Genomic DNA, 26552 nt, shown 5'->3' on the forward strand with positions numbered 1-26552 from the left:
GTTTTAATTTTTATAGGAATAAATAGGAAAGTGTTGGGAGCAACAATAGCTAATGGAAGAAGAATTCCTCAGGTGAAAGCAGAAATGCATTTTTATGAGCCCATTTCAATTCAACAGGACACAAAATAATTTATATAAAATCAAAATACTGCTTTGAGTGTAGGTTTGATTCTCAATGTGTATTTTATTGCTGGGATAAAAGCTTGGAAAAAGCTAAAAATTCCATGGTTCACTCTGCTGTTGAACTTTATTTAATTGAGTGGGTGAAGTGAGCAACACATATACATAGATTGATTAGAAATCATTTCTGTGAGACATAATATTGCCAAGCCATCTGCTGTGCCATTACAAGACAGTGATCTTGAGAGATTAAATGTCAGTCACTTTTAATATACTTTGCTATACAAGAGTCAGATATTTTCAATGCTTTGGGACAACGTAATCTGACAAAATCTAAGGAATGAAAAACATACGCTAGTTGTTGAGTTTTGACTTTATTTTCTTTTTAAACATAGTGCAGTTTTCTCCTTACTGTGATAATTATCACGTGGATTGCTGACAGTTTGTTCATCTTAAATTGCAGGGTATGGTATTGGTGGAACAAGTTGTTTCTTATGATATGCCCACAGGAGGGAATTAAAAAGGAAGAACATTCCTTGTTTTTCTTTGGAATAAAGATGTTTCTGTGCTTTGAAACCCCTTAAAGGATAGGTTTTCTGTGATTAGTGTGAATTCTGATTTTTCTTACACATCTCAGGTCTATCTGTGATGTGATATCTATATTTATTTTTACTCCAAAGTCCATAAAATACTTTATGCTATCATAACAGTATAGTCTTACAACATCTGAGCCACCTTGCAGTAATCTCTGAGGGAGTGAGGAAAGAAAAATAGAGTATTTTCCAATTGTGCTCCACTTTTGAAAGTCCTTTTTTGGAGTCTGTCTTATGTTCTGTGTGGAAAGATTTCCTACACGGAACATGACTTGGGGCATTTTGCATCCTTAAAATTGCTTTATGATGTAAACAACAGTGAAAACCCCCAACTGCCCAGTTCTCATATATTTTTGGGTCCAAAAATATCAAACAAATGAACACTTCCCTTTCCATGAAACAATAAAGTGTTTGGTATTCTGGGTTATTTGTTGAATCTAAAATCCACCACAGCACTGAAGTGCACTGCTAAGTCACACAGCAGCCTGGAAAAGGAATTAATGAGTCAGAACTTCACAAGCACACATTCATTGTAAGTGTCTAATGCCAAGACTTTATCACTTACTCTCACCTCACTCCTGCTGTCATTTCATTGCCAGTGTGAACACAAGCTGCAAAGGATTAGAGTAATAAAATACAACCTTCCCCTCACGCTGACATGAAGCGTAGGAGAGACTCACTGTCTCAGCCTGACTTTGGTGTTTAAAGAGGGGAAAATAAACCAGCTAGAAACATTCTTGAACACCCACAACACCATAAACCACACTCTTTTATCCCATCTGAATTTGTTAGGGGAGAAGCACTTGGTGAGAGTCATTTTAAGGAGGACAAACCCAGTGGTGAAGGAAGAGGCACTATTTACTCAAACACAATTAAAACAAAATTCATACTTGATTTCAAGATAACAATCACAATCTACATTATCGGTTAACAAAGCATCTTACCTAAATAGGTAGGATTTTTCTTGTGCTAGACAGTGCCTGCTGATGCCATCAACAGGGCAGAAGCTTTAGTAGGAGCATCACTCAGCAGCTAAGGAGGAAAACCTATCAAAGATGGGCTATGAGTCACCTGTTAATTTCCACACTTACAGTCTGAAATGATATGTAACATGAGGTGCATCCCAAGTCTAGAACAATGATGCACACCTGAAACATCAACTACTTTCTTCACAAAAACATCCAACACAACAGGCACTGTGACAGTGATGAAATCTGTCACAGAGCTGGATCCTCTTGCCTCCTCCCCTTTCTGCCCCTGTCTCTGATGGGCAGTCCAGTTTGCCCTAAGATAAGAATGCCAGGTGGGTATTTCAGGATGAATTTCTCCATGCTCACATGATTAGTGTATTCCAGTGATGGGGAGATGAGATGCTTGTGACTGACTTTCGTCTACATTAGCCTGTGAGAGGGTGTAAAATGCTTCTGGAGACTGATTCCGCTGGGGAAACTGGTCTTCCAAGGCTGGATACAGTTTCTGGGTGGAAACTCCCACCAGCAGGTACTCTGGAAGAGTACATCCAGCCCAAAGGTGAAGAACACCTTAGGACGGGATACTAAAATGCACTAAGATCCAGTCAAATGCAGAGAGAAAATCCTGGAGTAGTTACATTTATGCTTTGTTGCTTTGTAATTGTGAATTCTGCAAGGCCAAAGACTGCAAACCTGTACATTTCTAGCTGCACCTCCTTACAATATAAGCCTTTAAACATCAACTGTTGAGACCAAATCTGAGACTAAGTGGACTCAGCTGCACCCAGACTTGCCCGAGAAGTTCAGAAAGCAGAGGAGTCTTACTGACTCAGCAGGAAGGACCACAGCCTGATTATGCTATAATCCACTGTGGTAGATGATACAGTTGGTATTTATATTTTGTATTGGCAAGATTTAGATACTGTATTAGCAATAAATCTGATCATAATCATCTACATAATCACAATGTCCTACTTCTCATGCCTGATCAAGAGTATTTTCTCAATTACTGTGCTACAGGGACACCTGCCCAATGTGCTCAGGATGTGGGTGAATGGGGGGACTGACCTAAATCTGAAAAACTTTTATACAGATAGGATCAACAGAAGACGTTACCATCAAAGACTGAAGGAAAGGGGAAGCTGGCCTACAGTTTCTGAAGAGAACAAAACAAAAACAAACCAAAGACCTTGATTCATTTACAGGAAAGGAAAAATAAAAGCAAGAAATTATCACATTGGAGGGGGGAAAAAAGTCCTTTAAAAAAAGCTGCATCTCCCAGCTAGCAACACACAAACTCTCCATTTTAAAACTTTTAAAGTATTTCCTATTAATTTTCTTAAGTGATTGTTTCCCGCTGTATTTCAGCTCAGACGCATTAACTGCTGCTATGTCCTATTAAAATCTGCTTTTATTCTCTTAACAAATTTGTCTCTTGAAAGGTAGATGCCTGAGATGTCAAAATGCAATGACTTGAGGTGATAAGAAAAGCTTTCATTTTGACCAAAAAGTAAAAAGAAAAAAAATTTGGAGTTGCAACATGAGGTGTCAAGAAACAGACAAGTGAGGAGTGAGGTGCTGGCATTGAGCTGTGCTGTAACTTCACCTTTGGAATATTTGTTTGTGGTGGTTGTTTGGCAAAATGGAAACGCTCCGCTACAGAGGCTGGAAGAAATTCATCCAAGCTGTAAGCTACAGGTAGGCTTAATTACCACACAAAACTGATTACAGCACAATTTGGTAACTAGATTTTGTCACAGTGTGTCCAGTACGCAGTCATGAAAAGTGGCCTGAAAATGTTTAGAATTGCCTTCACAGTTTCCCGGTCATCTCCAGCCTCAATTTTTTAAAGTACTTGTCAATATCACACTAGCAATCAGGCTTTCCAGTGGTGGAATCTAGTGCTGTACCAATGGAAGTCAGCATTCATAAAACTTTTCCTCTAATTTCACTATTACTAGTCTTTGATCTTTTTTATTTTCAGTTTTGTAGAAATGACAGACTTTTTGCTCTTCTATCACTTATATGTCTTGTCTCTTCAAATCAAAGTGATAGAAGGGTGAAATCCAAACTCCTTTCAAGTATGGGTTTCCTGTTTTTCCTTCTGGGTCTTCCTCTGAAACTGCAACTTCTTGGTTTAAGCTTTGATTCCCATGCTTCTCTAAGGCAAAATAGAGGAAATCAAAACCTGTGTGTCTTGTTTTCCCTAACGACTCTCTGAACTTATCTCTGTAAGATATTTCCAAACACTTCACTCATTCCCTCCTCCAGTATAAAACTCTGAGTGGATATTTAAAGTCATATGTGCACCCTTCTGAGCAAACCTGCTGAAGACAAAAAACCAAGTTTTACAAAAATTCCAATTACTGCAAATACACTACTTCTGAGAATCCCTTCAGATGAAATCTTGCTCCACAGTTTCAAGCATCTGTAAAAAACCCAAAATACTGGGCATGAATACTTTTGCTCAGTATTATAATTATTATGCTATTATTTCAGGTTTTCTTGTATAGTGCTAGCACACCAGATCTTCCTACTTTTCTCGCCCCCAGTAGCTGAGTCTACAGATATGTGACAAAATTGTTTGGCTGCAAATGTTCGGTGGGGAAGCATGTGATTCACTCTCCACATGACACCCAGGAATTTGTGCATGCTGGTATCAGCCAGGAAAGGCATCCCAGCTCCCTCAGACACGGTGCCCTGTGTGATGGTGTGCTTTCCTGACCACAGCACAGAGCCATTGCTTCTCCCCTTCTTTGTCACGCTCAGGGGAAGGCACGGCTGCCAACTCCCCTCTCAGTCAGCTCTGTTTGGACACCACAAGCACTGGAGCATCTAGAGAAGCACATTCCAGGCACATGACCAATGGGCACTGCCACAGACAGTTTTATATCTGGGATGGGGTTTTAAAGGACGAGACCTGTCCTTAAGGTTTGGCAGATGTGGGGCGTGTGAATAACTAGTGTGGCTGATGCACCACTTGGATTCATGGCCAGCAAATACAAAGAGTAAGCACAGGCTTTTTCAGTGCACAAAACATTTGTTCAGAAGATAACATTTGTACAGAAAATAATATTGTTGAAACATAGAGACATCAGTCAGCATGGAAGTTGTGAAGTTGGGTGAGGGAAGCAATAGGTAGCCCTGACTCTCACAATGATTACTGCTGGTCAAGATGAATCATGACATTTTTTTTAGTCTCTAAGTCTGTTTTGATATGAATTGCTATTGCACCAACCATTAACTTTGTGTCATTGTCATGCATTGCTATCATAATCACAAAACACCCACTTATGACCAAGCAGTTCAGAAAATACAAAGAATACACAGCAGCCACAGCTAGAAAAATAACTGCCTCTTTCACCGCACTCAATTCAAAAAAGAATAAAACAATTCTCTTTATAACATTCTTCATACATCCAGCAAACTGAGAGCATAAAATACTGCAAATAATGTTCTTTTTTTTCCGTGGGAAGAGTGCTGTGATTTTTAAAGTCCATGAGGAGTTAACAGCTTTATAGGTAAATCAGTGCCATTGAGACACACACCAAGAAAAAAAATGGCATCAAAGCTCAGGAAGGATAGCAACAAAGAGTGTGGAGGTGGCTTTTCTGAAGAATAACATGCCACTCCCCATGTGACCAGATTCAGTTATCTGGGATGCACATATACAAGAATCCCCAAGGCAGTTATTACAAACAGGATCACTTTTAGAGAGTTTTATTTGTCCATTATTTATAGTAGTTTGGTTGGCAAATAAAATATATTTCACTGTCCTAATTAAAATGAGGGAGCAAAATTTCCAAGGTTGCCAATTTCCATTTTATACCATCCCATGTTTCTATTATCATAACTCCCACTCCTAGTGCTCACTTCTCCCCTTTGCAATGGATTTACACAGATAATTATAGAGAACTATCAATTCAGCCAGACAAACTCTGCTATTAAAAATAAAGAAATACTGACAGATATTAACTAGCAAAAATAGCTCAGTGAAAACTCTTTCAGAAGTGCCTTTTTTCCCCACAAAAAGAGAAGAAGCCTCAATGAATGACCTATTTCTTCTCTAGTGACAGAATCTAAATGCAGAAGGAAAAGATAGACTCATGAGAACAGCAGCAGCAAAAACTATCAAAGACTTTAAAATAAATTGATCAAATGAGCAGAAGAATATGGTTCAAAATAGTGGTCAATCTGTGTTTTATGGCAAGTTAAATATTAAATGGGTGAGCTGTTATCCATAGTGTGCCACTTATAATTTAATAATCCTTAGTACTAAAGGGAAAAAAATTGAAAAATATGTCCTTAGGTTTTAGAAAGACATCCTGGGGAAATGTGAGGGGAAAAAAGGATGCACAAAACAGACACCCGTACAGACAGCACGTTAGGGACTATAATAAAGGATAGAAGGAATGAAAATAAAGATAAATGCAACAAAAAAGGAAGATTCAGGATGACTTTTGTTGCTGGATACATCTCATAACTCTGTGAGTGTTCCTATGTGGAAATAGAGAACATTCAAGGTTATGAAAATCTGGTTGACATATTATCTTGGATTCCCAGGGAGCTCTTGGCATGATTACCTCAAAAGTTTTCTAAAGGTATTAAGCAGATCATGAGAAAAGCAATAGGTAGAAAGGAGGGAATAAAGGTTAGGCACAGCAGGTCAGTTATTACACTAAATAGTGTAATATTACACTGAAATAATAATATTACACTGAAGTGGGGTTAATCACTGTAACTATGTTTAGTAGGTCCTAGGCTGTTCAGGATAATCCTAAATTATCTACAGAAGGTTGTGAATGAAGAAATTACATCAGATATAAAATTTGCTGGAAGTATAACATTACTGAGCTCAGCAAAAAGTAAACTGCGAGGAGAAAATGTAAAACTACATGATACTAATTCATTACACAATAAAATAGTTGAAATAGGATTTTGATAAATGCTAAACACTTCAGATGTGAACCTTCCCAATTGTACATGCCCAGTAAGAGACTGCTAGGTAACTGCTGCTGCTGCTCAAGAAAAACCAGAGGTGTTTTTCCGAGCCTGCACTGCAAGAAAGACTTTGAGGCACTGGAGCATGTCGAGAGAAAAGCAACAGAGCTGGCGAAGGGTCTGGACCACAAGTCCTGTGAGGAGTGGCTGAGGGAGCTGGGGGTGCTGAGCCTGGAGATAAAGAATCTTAGGGTGACCTTATCAGTCTGTACAACTGCCTGAAAGGCGGCTGCAGTCAGGTGGGGGTCAGCTTCTTCTTCCAAGTAGAACCGATTGGACAAGCAAATGATCTCAAATGACACAAGGGGTGATTTTGACTGGAAACATTTTTTCACAGAAAGGGCTGTCAAGCATTGGAACAGGTTGCCCAGGAAGTATTGATTCACCATCTCTGGGGGTATTTAAAAGATGTATAGACGTGGAACTCATGGACACAGTTTAGTGATGGACTTGGCAGTGCTGTGTTAATGGCTGGACACAATGATCTTTTCAAACTATAATTAGTCTATGATTTTGTTCCGCAGATACCATGCTATAGTAGCTGCTTCTTATATTTTTGGGGTTTTTTAATTCATGCTAGAGATTACATCAGATGACATAAATAATTCCAACATTTCAAGAGGCAAATATTTAACATTTCTAATAAGCTTAAAGGCTATTAAAAGGTTAAGTTTTCCAGTTTAACTGAAGTATTATAAAGCAAATAGTAATTAGGAAGGAAATTTTCAAAAGGAAGTGTAAACTACTTGTAACAATTTCTGCATGACCAATTGAGGTAAATAGAATCTTTTTATGGCTTGATTTTAATTTTTTAATTAATTTGAGCCTCAGACTTAGTGAGAACAGTAGCTTTTAGCACCAAAAAAATTAAATTCTAGTGACACTAGATATGTTATACTTTGTGGTTCAAGTGTTCTGAAGCCAAATGCAGTCTTGCAGCTACAAAACCAGAGTCAACATGGCTCTTGTCATCCAATCTGTGACACAAAAAACTAAAATCCTGATAATTTGTGGAATTTGAGTAGATGACTGAATGAATCCAGTGAAATTTGAAAAAGGGAGAAACATTTGAGGGAGAACATCTGAATGTAGAAGAACACATGAATTAGATCCAACCACCAGCCATAACGATGAGAACCAGAAGATTCTACGCAGTAAAATTGGAACATGAACCATGGAGATTAACAAAAGAGGAGAGGAGAAGAAATATTGAAAAAAAAATCAGGGAATGCCTAGGGAATATTTATCTGTCCAAGATGAAATTGCGAGCCATGTCCTTGCACAGTAAATATTGGACCATCACTGTGCCCCTGTGTGTAGAGCAGTATTTCTCTACATGTGCTATGGAAAAACTTAAAATGCTCCTAAGGTCAATAATTAACAAAATCCAGAGAAAGCCTCACACTAACCTTCCAGTCATCAAATACTAACATATGACATGTAAATATCAAAACATTTTTGTTTACTTGACTATAAATAGCTGCAGCAGCTGTTGGCAAGATGAAATAGGATTTCAACTGCTTTTATTCAATTAAATTGGCCAGATTTAAAATCTCACTTCCACCTACTTGCATTTTCCATTACTATGTAACACAGTTCTTTGGCAAACAAGGAAGCAGAAATCTAATGAAGTCTCTAGACAGTTATTTAGCTGCTTTTAATTAATTATGCCAGTGTGAATTGGGAATTAGCAAATGCTCTTTCTCTTAAACCTCTGTAACTTGGTATGATCACAAGGGTTCAGAAGGAGGCTGTCAAACAGTAAGAAAAGCACAAAAATTCCTAGTAACTTTACTAGAAATGAGATAAAATCATTTATTAAGAAGATATTATAATTCAACTTATGCAATTAAATTATTTATTTATTTCTAAAAGTTATCAGAGTTCTCCCTAAAACAGCATATTTTGCCCTAACTTCATGGGTAAAGATTTCAATTGTAATTTAGATCGTGCCCTAACATGTTCTGCAACAGGATGAAAATAATTCCTTCAAATGATGCAACAGCGCAGCTGAAGTATTTTAAAAAAAAATTGCTTAAAATTAAAGTATACTGATACCTCAGCTACTATCATCTTGATCAGGTAATAGTTTTACAATTAACTTTTTATCTTAGTAGGCTTGTTCAGACTTATTTTTGTAATAATATTTTGTATTCTAGTCATTACTTTTTTTCATCCTTTTCTCTCAATAAGACTCTCAAAGTCCTCAGTGGAATAAAGCCCATGCTGCCTACTGAATTGTATGATGATTGTTGGTTTGTTTCAATTTTTAAAACCAAATTGAGTATCAGACACTGATGTACTGAATACTGAAAACAATTCTGAGTATAATCTGGAGATTTTCATTTTAAAGACAATATTATTTCCTGTTAAAATAAATGTCTTTGAAGTCAGCACCATGGAATTAGGAAAAGAAAACTAAACTATCAAGAAAACTAAAATTTAAAAAATTCAATTGATGCCTTGCTTTTAACCAGAAATAAGAAAGCATCAATAGAGATCAGTTTTATACAGAAAATGTGTATATCACACAAGTTATAGTTATACTATATTTGAATCAGAGAATTATAGCACTGTTTGGGTTGGAAAAGACCATAAATTTCATCTAGTGTCAACCCTCCTGAAATGGTCAGAGACACCTTTCAGTAGGTCAGGTTGCTCAAAGCCCAAAGAGAGTCATTTTGAATCAGTATTTTACTGACAATATCAGAAAGGTTGCTCACAGAAGCAACTTTACTGAACTTGTGTATTTTGTCATACCAATGCCTAGTACTATAATTTTATTTTTGCAATCATTTTATTGTACAGAATATTATGCTAGACAGCAGCAAATTCCATACTTGTCATCTTTACCCATTACTCCAAGATGGACATTTATTTATAAATTAAACAGACAAAACTCATTCATACTTCTCAGGTAATTCAAATGTTTATAAAATTTCATAATTACTAGGGTGAAAATACATGAACTATTTTTATGAAATCTTGCAAAACAATGCCTCCTTAAGAAAATAACAAAGGGAGAATTTTATTTAGTTATGCTTAGCATGATAAAACAGTTGTAATAGTTTGACCTGTCTGGCTATGTGAAGGAAACACTTTGTCACCAATTTCATGATAACATACTTTACATCATGATAATGATCTCATACTTTGCATCAATCCCAGTCACAAAATTTGTATCTTCCCAATAAGTGTAAAATCTGTTCTTTTTAACCAGATGCCACACTACCAAAAAGATCAGGAGAAATGACTGCTCCATCAAAGAAAATTGAAAATGAGTACTGATGTAACCTACCACCTATCCACAAGTGAGAAAATAAAATGGCCAAACAAGGAACATATTAATCACTTTCAAGACTGACTACATGGAAATGAGACTGTTCAAACAGTACCGGCACATTTGCAGAAAAAACATCTCACAACAGGAGGCTGTGCAGGTCTGTGCGCTCTTGGAAGCACTCCTAACACATGCAGTCTACACAGGATAATAGATTATACTAATCTGGAAGAAGCTTCAGTGGAAAAAAACACGAAATCCACTAAATCTGACATATCCTGTCACAACTGAATTGAAGACCTTACACTTCTGTTCACCATTTACAAAACCTCTCAAAAGCCTTTGGGCAAATAAAACACCCTCTTCATGTGAACATTTACCATTGCACTCCTGGAACCTCAGGAGTGGCTAGAAGCCCACTGATTGCCACACAGGTAAGTATTCCCTATGCTGTTTGTAATTATAGGAAACCTGACCCATAGATTTTTTGCATGAGCATCACAATGTTAATATTATTGGTAATAAAGGAGTGTCTGTAAATTCTGAGATTTTCGATTCTCAAACAGAATTTTGTTCTACTTTCTTTTTGTGCATCTGAGATTAAAGTAATTATTCCATTGAAATGTTACAAGATCTGACAAGCTCAGATCAAATTCACCCAGTAGAAGAAAGTTGGCAAGTTAGTTACACTGGAATTGACACAGGTTTGTGAGGTTTGCTATGGAAAAAAAATGTGCCTGAATTTCTATCAGGCATGTGAAAAATTAGAGTGTCTGATGTTCCTGGGTTCCCAGTATGAGAGGTATGGTATGTGTGCAGGCAGTATAAATTACTTTTATTCAGCTTTTGGGCTGGTTATTTTTTTAAGCCAGGATAATAAAAAGGGAGCATTCTACTCTTGCTCCACTTCCACAGGTTTTGATTAGTGCAAAGACCGCAAAGATAAACGTGACCTTTCCATTCTCTTCTTCATTCCTTCTCATAAGAGACTCTTTTTTCTCTTAGCAATCTCTGGAAGTACTTCCCCTTTGCTTGCAGGTCTCTGGTGTGTTTTCCCAAATGGCAATTGTTTAGAACATCTTGTCTGGCTCCTGCTCTTTGCTGCTACCTTTCTGCATATAACTGAGGAAAAGGCAAAACTGAGAACTGAACAATTTTTCAAGTAAACTTTCATAAGCTCAAATAAAAGCCTTAACAATTCTCTTCTAACTCTTTCAAACAAGTACTGTGTATTTTCTAGGTCATTATTAGCACAGCAGCTGCTGGAGAGAGACTTTACTAAAGAGGGAAAGCAAAGAAACAAAAACAGATGTTGTGCTACTGAGCCCTCCCTTGTTATTGCACTGGCTCAGTGACCACAGTTCACATGGATACTGGTGGGCATCTAGCTACAGATTGGTTACACCAGTTAGATGAAAACACAAATGGTGAGAAGTGAAACTGGAAAATCACAGGAGGGTGTAAAAATCAAGGCAGTCTTTTTTCCATAACTATAAAACTTAGATTTAATAATATGTTTTTTTGACTTCAGTGTAATTCCTGATGACCAAGAGCAATAACAAACTACTTCAACAGGCTGCCTAAATGAGCTGGAGCAAAGCAATGTAAATGCAGAGGTTGAGCATTCTAGTGCAGCTGCAATGGTTCTGCTGGAGCAACCATTTGATAAAGAAGTGCCTCCAGCCAAATTCAGCTGGTTTGCAGCTATGAGAATATTAAATAAGCAACACTCAGGAATAAAGGTACTTAAAAGGAACACGAGGAATATGTTCTAAACATATTATCTACACTTAGAGGCATTTTCTGAGACATCTAGATGAAAATTATTCACAGGATGACTGGAAATGAGTGTTTGTGAATAACACCATTTCCTTGTGAAAAGACTGGAAAACTCATAATGCACCTTCTCCTTTAGGAGAAAACAGCATCATTTACTATTAGGATGTTGAATATTAGGGAATACAGAAATCAAGTGTTTGCCAAAAGGGCATTGAAGAAATCAGTGCAAGAACCAAGTAGGGGACTCAACTCCTGGGAATTTGAGCTGATACCTTTAAATAATTTACCCTTTTTGTTCTATTTTTCCCACTACAGATTAAAGGAACTTCAGTGTCTGATGTGGTCAGTCTGGTGCATTTCACGTCATTAATGATCATTTCAAAAAAGAAAAACACAATGTAGAAAAACAGAGTAGATTTTCCACATTAAGAGTAATTGGCAACATCAGTGAAGCGTCAGCACTTACCCTGTAATGGTCAATTCGACAACACATGTCTAAGTGCCAAACCACAAGCCCTTACAATTCTGTAAACTCAGTTAATTGCTTCGTTTCAGGTTGAGATCATGCTTATATTTATGCCTGAATAAAACTTCCCTATTAAAAATAACTTGGACAATTTCTGTTCCTTAAAATTTTACAGATGAATTGTAGGCTGAAACACAAACATTTTTTAACTACATATTGAATAGCAAACGATGTAACAGCAACTGCACAGTGCATTGTGCACAGCTATTCTGGGCAAAAGCTCTGCTCCACTGAAATAACTTCAAATCTGGTGCAAATTAGCAGAATCCACCTATCATCTCCAGTTTATTTTCTTGATGGAGATCTACTGCAGCAAGCCAAAATCTTTCGAATATTCCACCGAATATTATTTTCCATTTATTAAAAATCTGCATGGTTTTCTTGACAGGCAGTTTATAAGTTCCAGCTTGTTACTACTTCTTGCTGAATTGCTTTTTCCAGGTGAAAGCTTTACACTTATTAACACACTGAAGCAAATGTTGCTGTCAGGCCTTCCGCCTTATGTTCTCCCACTACCCATATTGTTGCCTACTTCATTCTCACTTAAATGGTATTGGAGTTGTATCCCTATGCAAAACAAAGGGAGAAATTGAATTTCAAAATATTACTCCTTTATATATAAAGTGAGGTAGCATCACTTTCTTCTTACTAGTTATGTGTTTTATTAAAGAACAAGTTGACTGTAAGAGTTAGATGTTTTCACCCTGGAGAACAGAAGGCTCACGGTGGGGCCTCAACACATTTTTCCAGTGCTTTCAGGACAGAAATTCTCTTCACAGGAAGCCACACTGAGAGGATAAGGGGCAATGAATACAAGTTGCATGGAGAGAGGTTTCATCTATTCAAATTTTTTACAGTGAGAATAATCACTGGATGTGCTGAAGGTCCTGTCAGTGGCAGTGTTCAGGATGAGAGAGGACAGAGAGCTCGGTAATCTCACCCAGGCTTGCCTCTCCATGGAAGTCTGGACCACCTGATCTTCTGAGGTTCCTTCTAACCTGAGGACCCTTCTGAGAATCTCTCCATTTACCCCTTAAATCACAATTCACTTGCCTTCCTTGCATGAGTCTGAACAGAGTAAAACATACTCTTAAAATATGCACTCCAATCGACTTTATGTTGTTCTTCCAGGTATGTGGCTGATACCAGATTTAGACAGAGATGACAATTCTCAGTGCAAATTAAGGCATTATTTATTTCTGCATCACAAAACTGCACAGGTTCACAAGTGATTTGTAACAGGACCCTTTAGGGTAGTTTCAAAAGACAACAGAGTTAAACCCTGACACAGGTAAAAAGTGATCAGAAGACAGTGGAAATCCAAATTACAGTGACAACAGATTGCAGAAATTAAGGGCTTTTCCACATAAGGTTCTAGACTGACTTGTCCAGAACTGAAATGAAAAGCAAGAAACTTATGGATTTTGAAAAAACAGAACATTTTCAGAAGTTCTGTCATGTGAAAAGCTCTTGTTCACCATCTGTCAAGTTCACTGTCATCTGGCAATTCTGAGCATTACCCAAAGGAAGCATTTAGGGTGATTTGTTTTCTGAAGATCAGAATTTAACCAGCTCCGGATAGCTGACTTTGGACTAGGACCAAAATACATAAGACATTTTTGTCATTGTGGATAGTTTTTTTCCATCCGTGTAATCTGAGAGGATAAAACCCAGCTTCAGTTAAATTATTGTGGTGTTTTGATTCCATATGTTAGTAGTTTGTGTGTTTGTTTAATTTTAATTGGATATGAACACAAGGAACCAAGGAGACATGTTTTCTGTTTAGCAGAAGCTTTTTCTATTCCAAATTTTGCAACAAGCAGGTAATCTGAATGACAACCTATTCCAGTATTGCAGCTCTGGTTTGACAAATAAAGGTTAAGCTTCCATATCAAATACAGGTAGCCTAAAAATCTTTCAAACTCTCGTAAACACAAATAGGTGAGTGTTTTGTAGCTGACAACTGAAAAATGCAATATCACACTTAGGTCACTTGAAGCCTCCACATTATCTCCAGGAAGCAAGCATACAACACTGTTCAAAGTTAGCTAAAAATGTAGTCATGTCTCTCACATAACATGTCAATATGTTGTGAACTGACTACTTCCAAATATCAAATTATGTATTGATAGCTCTTCCTTGCTCAAGTCACAATTTTAAATGATTTTGCTTTTTACAATGATCATACTTTGAGTTCTAATTTGATAGAAAAACACATTTTAAAAATAAAGAAAAAATTACTCCCAAAAATGTAAAAAAAATACTGAAAGAAAGCAAAGGACAAAAAGCAAATTTTGATAATTTCTGATCATTTTTAAAAGAAGGAAGATTATTTTTCCTCTCACCAAAAGAAAATGAGAACCTCCATAGAATATTTTATTTCTACAATTCAGCATTTTCTACTAGAAATCATTCCTTTATGGAAAATTTCTGATCAGGTAACTAGATTCTTGTAAATCCAGGAAATAAATAATAGCTAAATACAATAACCAAATTGTGTTTCCTGCTGGACACACAAGAAACCAAGGCAGAGTTTGGAACCAAACCCTTACTTTCATATCCTAACCCAGCTGATCAAGTAATGAACTGTTCTTCATCATTTCACTGATTTTATTTGCATTTCATTTTCCATTTAAGATGCTATAGAAGTGTACAAATTTAAGATTCACTTTTGGTAACAGTACAAGAATGTATTTTTAATAGTTCTATGCATTATTTGTGTATTGCAAAATTCTGTAAGAAAACAATTTGTATTTAACAAGCTATTCAGCATAACACTGAGTAAATTCCTCATGCACTCAAACACTCAAACACACTCTTTTCTACCAAAGAACTATCATTATCATTCTCATGTTGCTTTCTGATACCTGCTGCAATAAAACGGATAATCAAAATCCTCAGTATGTTAGCAAAGATATCTAAGATTTTATATCTGTTTAGCCATTGAAATTGTACTGGTCCAATGTTTGTCATGGCATTCCCACTGCAGCAGAAAACAAAGTCAGGTCCAATAACTTTGAAAGAACCCCCTAGAATTTGAAGACAAGAAAACATGAGAAATTACCTGGGTCTTCTATCGATAAGTTCTTCGTTAACCATTGAACAATATCTGAACCTAGGAGCAAAAGAAAAGGCATTTATAGATTAGTAAGTTTTCTCTTGCTATTCTTCAGATCCCTGAGGCAGTTCATTGTGTTCCTTCACAGAAGAGATCTACATTTTTTGCTCAGTCTGTCTAGAAAAAAAACACTGGCCATTCTATTTTAGTTTAGTTTCTTTTTTTAGCTTTGTTTTAGCAGTGAAGCATAGAACCTCTTTAGGCTAAGACTTACAAAAAGTAAGAGAAATCATTAAGTGCACAATAGTAGTCTGCATTTTAAAAATGACACTACCACAAAATGTACATAGAAAACCACTTTATTAATCTAAGTTTCCCCACTGCCTGTGCACACCCCCAACCCTACTTAAAAATTAGTTTACCAGTAAAGGCAAAGTTATCTATATAGGGACTACCTGCATATCATATTCCACCTCGTGGCTAAGCTATTGACAAAATTCATTTTTCCCTCGGTGCTGAAGTGCTTTCCTTACCATTCCAGTCTCCCCTGCTCTCTATCCCTTCATTTATTGCATATCTTTTTCTTTCTATTTAATTTCCTGCCTTATTTTAAGGTCCCATGCTATTGCTTACCACCTAACACCTTTGATACCAGATTTCTTCCTGCCTTTTCACACTGAGTATCCTTCCAACCTCACCTCCTAATTCCTAATCCATCTGCTCCTGTTGGGCATGCACTTCTATCAACTGTGCTTCTATCACACTTTGCACTTTATGCCAAAAGCTGAAGTCAGGCTTATATTTCAGACAGAGAGCTACAGTTGAACTTTACCCACTGTGAATATGATTTGCAAAATAAATTACGAATCATTGCTTCAGACAATAAAAAAAACCCAAACCACATTCATAATTTGAGCAACTTGAAATAACCAAACTGGCTTAGAGGGAAAATGGGTGAAACACTGAGGGATGTCACATCCATGTTCTTCATGTTTCATGAAAAAAAACCCCAGTTCAGACAGGCAATGTAATAGAGACATCATATATTTGCTTATAGAACCAATATTTAAGTTGCTCATCCATTGCCCACCAAGCATAACAACAAAGCTCTTCTATAAACCTTAAATTTAAAACAACAATAAAAATCTATACAACTTACACAAGTATAAACCAAATCAAAGCAATAAAAGCTCTTGAACGCACTATAATATATAACATTTGAATGTGGAGTATATTTCCCCTGTCACTCCTTAGATTCAGTTTCTTCCTGTATTTTACATACTGCATATTTTTCTTTGCTTTTCTTAAGCAATGAAAACAGTATTTTAAATGGCATTTCAGAAAAGAAAGGAAATCTTGTTTCTCCTTCTAGCTGTTATTTTATTACACTCAGTGAATAGCTTTATCACGTATTTTACAAAGCCTCATTGATTATATCACAGCTTTCCATGTGTGTACACATTACAAACTTGATTACATAGCAGTAAAAATCTCTAGAGACTTAACAACCATGTCCAGAGCAAGTATTTTTTCATTGCTATGTTAAATGTCTAAATCTTCAGAGATTTTTAACTGCAGTTTAAAACGGCAGAATTTCTCACAGTATTTACACTGCTGCATTCCTTAAATGAGGGAATTTACCTTTGCATGCTATTGGAGGGATACAAAATATTTCAGACAGATATTCATACCCCAAAAATATTTTATTAAAAAAAAAATAATCCTTTTTTTATATATATGACATTTACAAGGTTGACACTGAAGGAAGAATTTTAGTTTAAAGAGATAAGATGAAACTTCATAAACGTCAATGATGCAGTTCCAAGCATAGCTATGTTTTTCTGTCAGCTGACTAGAGAAGTTAGTCAGCCCTAAATATTTTCCTAAATCTTCAAAGATCAAAGACAAAAACTGGAAAAACAAAATGACATTTTGAAAACTGATTTTTAACTTAGTCTTCTTTCAAATCTCTCAGGTACCATATGGAAAGAAGTTTTCGATTCTTTTCATCTTGCCTTCAAACACTTTTTCCTTTTTGCCTCTTTTTAAAACGCACATTTGAGTATACATGGTCTGCACACCAGAAATTTCACCTCCATATGTTCCAATGTCTTTTGGCTTATTATAAATAATAGTGGGAAATCAACTTTCTTGAAAATGGCTGATTTCATCTGATTATGAAAGTTCATTGATGCTCTACCTGACACTTTACCCCGAAGCCATTACCCTGGCACATGAAAGCCTGGACAGATTTTCAGGCAGCAGTTGCATTCTAACACACTGGTGATTTCAGAGGTATGACTTTGATGACAGATGAATAAATTTCAACATCAACACTCTCCTGCTAGAGTGAAGGCTATTCAAGTTAAACAAACTTGCAATTTGTCATATGGCAAGTGAGAAATGCATTATTTCATATTTCTTTGGGAGATCTTGGGGCCAACTCTAGTCCTAAAATAATAAAGGTATTAACTTGTAGAACTTGCTGGGTGTTTTTGTAGCTACTAGTTTTAATGTCTAATCAACAATATTGTTTCCCTTAATTATTCCTGTGCCCTCTTCTAAGGTTTATTACTTAGGCAAAGTGTTTCTAAAGGCAAAACCATTACTCTAATTTCTTATCTCAGGGAAAGAAAAAACAAAACAAAACAAAACAAACAAACAAACAAAAAAAAACCTACACCAAGGCAGCAAAACAGCTGAAAACTGTTTTGCTGGAAAATAATACTTCAGCAAACTCTTGACAGTTTTCATACATGACACTTCACATCTATAGGAATTATGATTCAAGACTATAAACTTCATTATTTCTAAACAAGAACTAATACTTATGGAATGAAAAATCTTTAACCCTCAAGCCTGATTCTGTCTTATCACCAGAAATCTAGCAAAAAGACAAGCTAGTCAGATGATGTAAATTTCATGGAAGCCACTACCTTGGCACTGGACTCACCTGAAAAGGAAAATTTCAGCAATTCAAAATAGAAAATGCTGTTTCAGATACTCAGTTTCTGTATACTGTTTAATGTGTGATATCAAAGACCCAGCCATAACATTGTCAAAGCAGATTCTCAAGTTCTCCAGGTCTCCCTGCCTCACTTCCAGCAAGCAGCAAAAAAAGGCAAGTTGGATATTAGATCTGCAAGGTGCACAAGACTTCAGTCTAACTGCCAACTGAAATGCTAGAAAAACCTTCAGTTGTCATGCCAATTTATAAAGCAAATAAAATTGGACAAGGCAAAGCAATAATTTTTAATAATACTTAAAGCTAGCAAAAGCAGAAAACATTTGAAAAAAGGGTTTTTTTTAGACATAGAACCTGAAAGCCAAGAGTGAGATTCCTTAAATACCAGCACCTATCCTGATAAAGGCAATAAAATTCACAAGATCTTACTCAAGTCCAAAAAAAAGACAGACTTTAATCTTCTTTAAAGAAATAGGCAAAACCACATCTATATTCATATACAAATGAAAAAGACTCTGTCATGTTCTTTGTGAAATGTACTTGCTAAAGATTCTACAAGTGATTAATTTTAAATGAAATGGTCCAAAAATAGCAGCTGCTGAGGCTGTCACAGCATTTTAAGAAAATATTTTTGAGGAAAGCATGCTCTCTGAACTCTGCAATAGTAATTTCCAAGTCAAAGTCATAAAGGCCAGGGCAATGCTAAGGTTACCCTTCAGAGAAAATCACCTATTCTAAACAAGTCCTTACAGAATACATTTTCAAAAAGTGCTGGTTCTGACCTATAGAAAGTTTCACGGGAATTATAAATCAAATTTTTTCTATGCACAGATGCAAGGAGCCATGTAAGCCTTGATCTGACAGAAAAAAGATATGATAGTAGTACTGGAAAAAAAAGCAAAATTCAAAATGCTCTTTTTCAAAATCCAAAAACATATCTAGTGGAAGAAGAGACAGCTGCAAGAAAGTACAATTTATTAATTAGAACCACAAACCAAGAGACCACTGAGAAACAATTCAATGATTTCTTACTTCATAAAGACACAGGTTCAACCTTGCAAAGAAAACAGTCTTTTGCTGTTGATATTTTGGTTTAGTAACGAAACCTATTCTCCTTCTTACTTTTAGACCTCAGAATATCTGCAGATAATGAAGAGGGAAAGCAACGCATGAAGCTCCCCTGCATTGCTCACAGCAAAAGAGAGGGTTTTGCTGTTGACAATCAAGTCTTTTGCCATCTGAGCTCTCAGGAGCAACATAACCATGATGGTCATGTTTGCCCAGCACTGTGAAATCTGGGCAGCTGGGCCTGTTTGGTGCTGAGAGGCAGGAGCAGACCCCCTGGGTGCTCCCTCACGGGAGCCTCGTGCTTGGCTGGCTCAGCTTCACCGCTTCACCACCGCCTCGCCTTGAGAACCTGGAGCTTTTTTCTTTTATTAAGAAAACTTAACAAACATGACTCTAGAAAACATCACTGTCTAAATTTAAGACAAGACCACTACTAAATCAGCAAGGAAGCAGTACTGTATTTCCATTATTTCTCTTTATTTTTATATTGAGAGAGGAGGGCATTGGGTCATTTTAACTTCCGTCTTCAATATCATCACTTTGTGGTGATGCATCAGGAAATTAAGTTTAGTCACTGATATAAACTTCAAAATCCTTGATCATGACTAAAAAAATATAATGTGCAATTCCATTTCTCAGCACTGATTCAGACACTGGAAACACAGAAAGTGGATTAGATGAGCAGGGAGATTGTAAGCACCAGTGGTCTCTCAGGCATCCAGCACTAGCTATTTTTTAACAAAAATTGCTGTCTGATGGAGAGGAGGACTCTGCAAGAAAGGCCTTTCATTGGTGAATGGGGCAAAAATTATCTGTATTCTCCCTGAAGTTTTCACAATCACAAACCATAGCATATATTGCCACAGTTATATCAGCATGGATATTTTAGCATTTATTTTCTTAATCTGAGAAACACAGTTTGTGTATGAATTCTTCATGCATATATCTGAAAGAAATCAATTACTATATAGTTACAGGCAGAGGGAAGAAAAACAATGGCTATATTATATTTGGCTTAAAGTATGGAAAAATACATTATTATCCAGTACCTATACTGGATTATTCAGATTAATTTTTCCCTGAGCAAAGACAGGCTTTGCATCACTGGATTTCACTGTCCACAGAAAGGTGAAAGAAGAATGAAGGGACTCCTCTCTGTGACTGGGGTTGCAGAAGTGCCTGAAGAATCATGTAGCCCATAAATTCTTACCACCCTATATTTATAGTTAATAGTTTTTTTCTTTCTTTTCTGTATTCTTTTGGATTAATGTAAAATATATTTACAGATTTAACTAGGTAGAATTTTTTATCATGAGTGGCAACAGAGCTGATACCAATAATTTGAATACGCTGCTGATTGCACTTACATATTTACCTTTCTGACCTTTACTATTTAAGTAGGTTGATTTTTTAAAAGAAAAAAAACATCATTGATCAGAGTGCAATTTGATTAGGAAATTATTTACATCTCAACTTTCACACATATTTCTGCCACTTGCTTTTTTAGAATTACTGATGAAAACAAATGCAGAAACTTACTCTTTTGACCTATTATAATTGATGGTGGACCACACACTTGTTTGAGTTTTGTTAAGGAAGACTGTACCTAGGTGGAGATTTAAAAATGTCATCTGAATAATACTAACTGGAGAGAGAATATGACATATTTTAATGAAACTACTCAAGCACAAAAGTAATTGCAGTTTTTTTAGTTTTAAAACAACATAAGCTGAAATATACGTTTTTCCAAAGTGAAGGTAGATAAAGGAATTTGCAGAAATAAAACCCTCAAATGAATCATCCTACTGCTTTTGAGTTGGATTCTTTCATTCTCAGCTGTAAGAAATGCTCAGAAACACTCAAGCCTAGAAGGGCAGAAAGGACCCATAATGCTGGCTAGCCTAACCATGAGAAGAACAACATGTTGCTTGATACTGTTGTGACTTTCTACTTTAGAAGGAAAATTCACCTACAGTCACATTGTGAAAGAGCTAATAAAGAATTCAAAAATCTCTTCCATTTCCTTACCGATATGAAAGAAATCTATGGTGCTGACTAACAAATTTCAGTAATGTAAACCCTGGAGTCACACTCTGTCTCATAACCAAGCTTCAGAGCAGAAATCTGGTTTATAAACACTAAAAGGATAATTAAATACAGCTGTGTATCTGTGCCTCTCATTATAAAAGTGGCAATTCACACAGGTCCCTGTGTCCTTCAGCAGAAGGGATTGCTGCTTCACTTCAGCAACTTTTATCTCTAAAGTTTCCCAAAAGACATCCTCTACTTAGATCTATTCCACAGCCACAAATGACCATCTAACAGGTGACACTAGCTGTGCATAATTGGCAATATGCCAGTAACCACTGATGAAACCCGGCAATCCCAAGGCTCTTATCCCACGCACTGGAGTTCAGCATCTTGATGAAGAACATTGCTCCATGCTAAACATTTGCAAGAGAAGAGCAATGCTGTTTAGAAAAACTAAGTTGCATGAAAGCCCTGTACAGCCTGTCTACAGCAAAGGAAATTTTATGCTTTTCTTCGAACTGATGTAAAGCCTCATGATCTTGATGAATGATAATAGAGTTTCAGTGTGCACATGACATGTAAAGTCTTAAAAACTTTCTCTATGTAAAAAATATTTGTGGGGGGGAAACCCCATAAAATATGAGTAGAATTTTGAACAACATAAAAATGCCCTGAAGAAATTTCATTTATGAGAAATCCTCACCTCCAAATAAAAAAGAAAAACAAAACCAAACCAGCCAGAAGCAGAAAAAAAATAAAAGCACACTTTATTTTTAACTCCTGTATGTTTTCTTCAAGCAGAACTTTTATAAACAGATAAATAAGGAGACCAGGATACTTACCAGTAAGATCTACTTGATTTCCTGTTCATCAGAAATCTTAAATAATGCTAAAAGAAGATAAGAAACTAAGTGATTTCCAACTTGTCTCATCATGATGCCCCTTCCTTTTTCTCTCAATCAATTCCTCTCTTTACCTTTCAAAAACCTGGAGACATACTTGGGTATCATTAAGAGGGAAACAGCCAAGAATTCAGCTACTCATCATGTTCTCCATCTACCACTACCTTTGGGAACTCAAGCTAAATTACATCCTCCAAAATAGTTCTGGATCCAATGCCAAGCGGAGGGCACGAAGACTCCAAACACCAAGCATAATGGTGTCCATGCCACCAGTGTGTACAGTGCAAATCAACAGGCAATGAGGCTGTTCTGCAGTATCAGTGCCCCACCTCGTAGGTCAGTACCTAGCCACCAGCTTAAAAGACTTTTTTTTCCCTACCTTTCTCAAAGATGATGTAATTTCTTTTTAAAAATAATTAGAAACTCCACATGGAAGAGAACAGTCTCTACTGTCTGCTAACTACATTCTCTAAATCAAGAGGCAGCTTGGTCCAAATTTCTGCTCAGACACAAGCAGTTTCTGGCCTTTGAACCTGAATGTCTCCACCTCAGTTTTTAGGCATTCTGGTCAGGGCATTCTGGTTCTGACCCCTTTTAATTCCTTTTCCCGGAGTTGTAGCGCTTTTGTGTTAAATAGCTGGGGAGATGAGAAGAGAAAATAAATTATTTACAGCCCAGTAGGACACCCATGTGGGAAGTTGAGCACCTGGAATCCCCTCCCTGCTGCTGTGCAGTCTGTTTAATAGGAAGCAGAACATCACTGGCACATGTATCCTGGTGGAGAACACTGCAGGGTATGAGTGTAAGAGCAGTCACCCTAAAGAAAAGCTGAGAAGGAAATGAGTACGTGACTCCTATGCCAAGTTTGACCTCCCATTCCTAAAATAGCATGTAAAAGGGCAATAGTAACATCACTTTTGTCTAATTGTCTTGAATTCTCACCATGAAAAACTCATCCAAGATTGTTTCAGGAAAACTGACAATGTATTCTTAAGAGAAAAATTTGCTACTTGCCATAAATAGTTCATCTAGCCTTCTTTTTCTATCTACTGGATGTTTTACTGTGTCTTGCTGACAACTTTGTATATAGAAAACAGGTAGATTGATAAGCATATGTTCTTTCTCTCATACACATATCAGTGTTTGCACATTGCACTTTGATAATCTTCACAGCACAGTAAAAGATGCCTGAGTTTATCTCTGCCACAATAAACTCTTTTGCTTTCTTATTTTTTTACATTAGTAGTTTGAAAATAGAGTGTAGAACCAAAAATCTTCTAAGTTCAACAAAAAAAGCTTTGTGAAACTTCTGACCATGCTTCAAGCAATTATGTATTTATTACATTTCCACATTAATATCTCTAAGAAATACAATATTTCAGTTCAGAAATGCTTCTTCCAATTCTTGTCATACTGGCCCCCAAAAGACACCCACACACAGATGGCAATGGAAGGAAGTAAGGAGCAATGTAATTTCTGCTAGACACTTTTAACATTCATGGAGGATTTTCACAGGGGAAAATCCTCAATTCCTAATTCAGGGGTAATGGGAATAAATATATACATAATATTAGACTTGATCTGGGATTTTGACTCCAGGAAGAAAGTCAGTGGGGACACAGTGACTCGCAGTTTTGACATTTGCCCAGCAACAATGTCAATGTACTTCCTCACAAAGTGTTCCTACACAATAATATTTAATTTATACAGTTGGTTTGAAAACGGGTTTTTCCACTGTTGCTATTTCAAAACACTCTTTCTGTGACTCATGATTTTACTGTTCTCTTCACTAAAGACTCTCAAAACTGATGTCCAAAAAAACCCTCTTTGATCAGTGTCGATTTCCTGACTAGTCCAATCTATTTAATTTAGTTATTTTGACAAAAAATATACCCTTTAGAGATTCAGTAATGCTTAGTACAACAGCAAAGTTCTCTGCAGAAGCTCCTGAACCACAAGTTTCCCAAGAATCTGATCATTACCCAGCCACTCTCACACATACAGACACCACTTCAACAGGAAACTTCTTCCCAATTAAAAAAAAAAAGTCTGCAATACAGGAGTTGCACAAAATAATTATCTTCAAAGAAACAATCCAGTGTAGGGAAACAGGCTAGCCTATAACAAAACGTCTGAAAACATGAATTTCACAACAGAATGCCAAGAAATTGCAGAATAAAAATGCTATGTCTGGCCAAAGTAGTCATCTGGAAGTTTTCATTCTTTATTACCATTGTTCCTCAGCCTGTAGCACAGATCAGCTGTTTTTCAAATAGTACTAATAAATAAAAAGTATAAAATACAAGAAAGTTTGCTGAAGCTGTGTAGAAACCTTCAACCTTAATCAGAATATTCAGGTGTTACACCAGAAATGTCACTGACTGATCAAAACTTTGCTCAAGGCTTCTTTTTTTTCTATTTGAAATATGAAACGTTTTCATATTCAATAGACCACAGAAAGTTCAAATGAATTTCTATTCTTGATTAATCTGCGCTGGATGTTTTTGTGGTATTTCCTCCAGATCCATGATTATTTTAATACTCCGATGTCTCAGAGTTTACACTTCAAAAGATCTGCTGCAGGGCTACATCTTCAAAAGAGAAAGAAAATTAAGTTATTCAAATTTTAAGTACCTATATTTTTAAGCATTATTCTGACTGAAAATCTAATCCCATCCAGTTTTTACCAAAATATGACTTTAGTATGCTTAGTTGCTTGGCATAACAAAAAAAATTATATAGTATGGAATGAAATGAGTTAGAAATAAAAATTACTTTGCTCCAACTCAATACTATCACCAAACTCAGCATAATTTTCATTTGCAGTCTTTCATCACTATTCAGAGATTATTAATTAATTTATTCTAAATGTTGATAATTGTGTGGCACAACTATCTGAAGCAGATATTACTGGGTCTGTTCTCAAAGATATGAAAATCTCATAGTTCTTCTCATGGCTGTTCCTTACATATGCACCTCAAGAACGCTGTCACAATAAAGGTAAAATTTATTAGTTCTTGAAGAAAATTACCAATTATTCACTGAAATATAAGTTCTGCTGACAATTTAAATTCTCTAAAAAGATTTATCCATCAATAGAGATTTACCAAAAGTTGAGATAGACATGAACTACTATTTTAATTGCAATCAACGGCTCTTGGATTTAAAATAAACTTAATCATATCATCCATAATAAGTAATATATTTCTATCTCAATCTGAAAATTGAAGTATGGTATATGCTCAATGGTATATACTCATAAATTTGAGTATACAAGCCAGTCATTTTATATATTATGTTCCCATCCATCACAGTGAACTTATTAAACCAAAAACTAAAACTTGGAGAAAATAAATCCTTCTATGTTTCAGTTTACCACACACATTCTCTTGCTGCTGTGTTTCCCAAGGGATATTCATATCAGCATTTGTAAGATATAAATTGCAGCCCTGTAGCTACTATTGGCTTTTTCTCTATGACATTTTTATAGGAATTCAAAAGCCAACTTTCAGCTTTGACAAGTAATGTGGTACCACATTACTCAAATACATTTTTGAAGCAAAGTACTTTGCTTTTCCATCAGTATAAGGCAATGAGAGCCATCATTAATGTTTCCAATTTAGGAATGTCTTTTGGAGCCTGGACAAGTAAACAATTTCTGCAAAAACCTTCTGTTTTCTCCTATCCCTTCCCTCACATTCATTGCATCCAGAGCAACCATTTAATAACACTAATCCACAACCTCATGGGAAGCATTTGTAAGTTTATGTGGACAAGCTGGAGAGAGTAATTTTCCACCATTATCAACTAGAAGAATGATAAAAAGACATTATTCTGAACAATCCTGGACCACCAGCCCAAGATGTAACCTTTGGTATTTATTCCTACAGTAAAGATAATAATTCCTCATACTGTGCTGTAGATCTTGGGGGCTAGAGAACAAAGAAGCATTTTGAAAAGATCAACCTGCAAGTATTAGTGCAATAAATAATAGCGCATGTCCTGGACCCTGAAGTCTGTTCTTCAGGTTATTTTAATGTACATTTCAACATTTTATTTCTTTCGAAATAAAGAACTGAGAACCGATGGTGTCTTACCTTGGACATAGGATGGGTCTTTTATAACTTAGACTTGTGAGTACAGAAGCTCTTTGTTAACATGAGACTGTAGTTCTCTTTTTTTTTTCCATTATTTTTTTCATTCTTCACAAAATGCAGAAAAAAATTAGGTTCATACTGTTGCCTAGGAGTATGCAGTG

The 26552-nt window shown here is 36.2% G+C and overlaps 1 protein-coding gene across 8 annotated transcripts in view; it reads right to left on the reverse strand.

Annotated features, from left to right (window-relative positions):
* Positions 1–26552, reverse strand: part of RGS7 (regulator of G protein signaling 7) — a 249874-nt gene that overhangs the window by 106060 nt on the left and 117262 nt on the right. For all 8 annotated transcript variants that reach the window (XM_058800926.1, XM_058800920.1, XM_058800928.1 and 5 more), the window contains exon 4: positions 15335–15385. In XM_058800926.1, the coding sequence (XP_058656909.1) occupies positions 15335–15385 (51 nt within the window). The remainder of the gene's footprint in view (positions 1–15334; positions 15386–26552) is intronic.

This window comes from Ammospiza caudacuta, chromosome 3 (assembly GCF_027887145.1).
Source record: "Ammospiza caudacuta isolate bAmmCau1 chromosome 3, bAmmCau1.pri, whole genome shotgun sequence".
NCBI lineage: Eukaryota > Metazoa > Chordata > Aves > Passeriformes > Passerellidae > Ammospiza > Ammospiza caudacuta.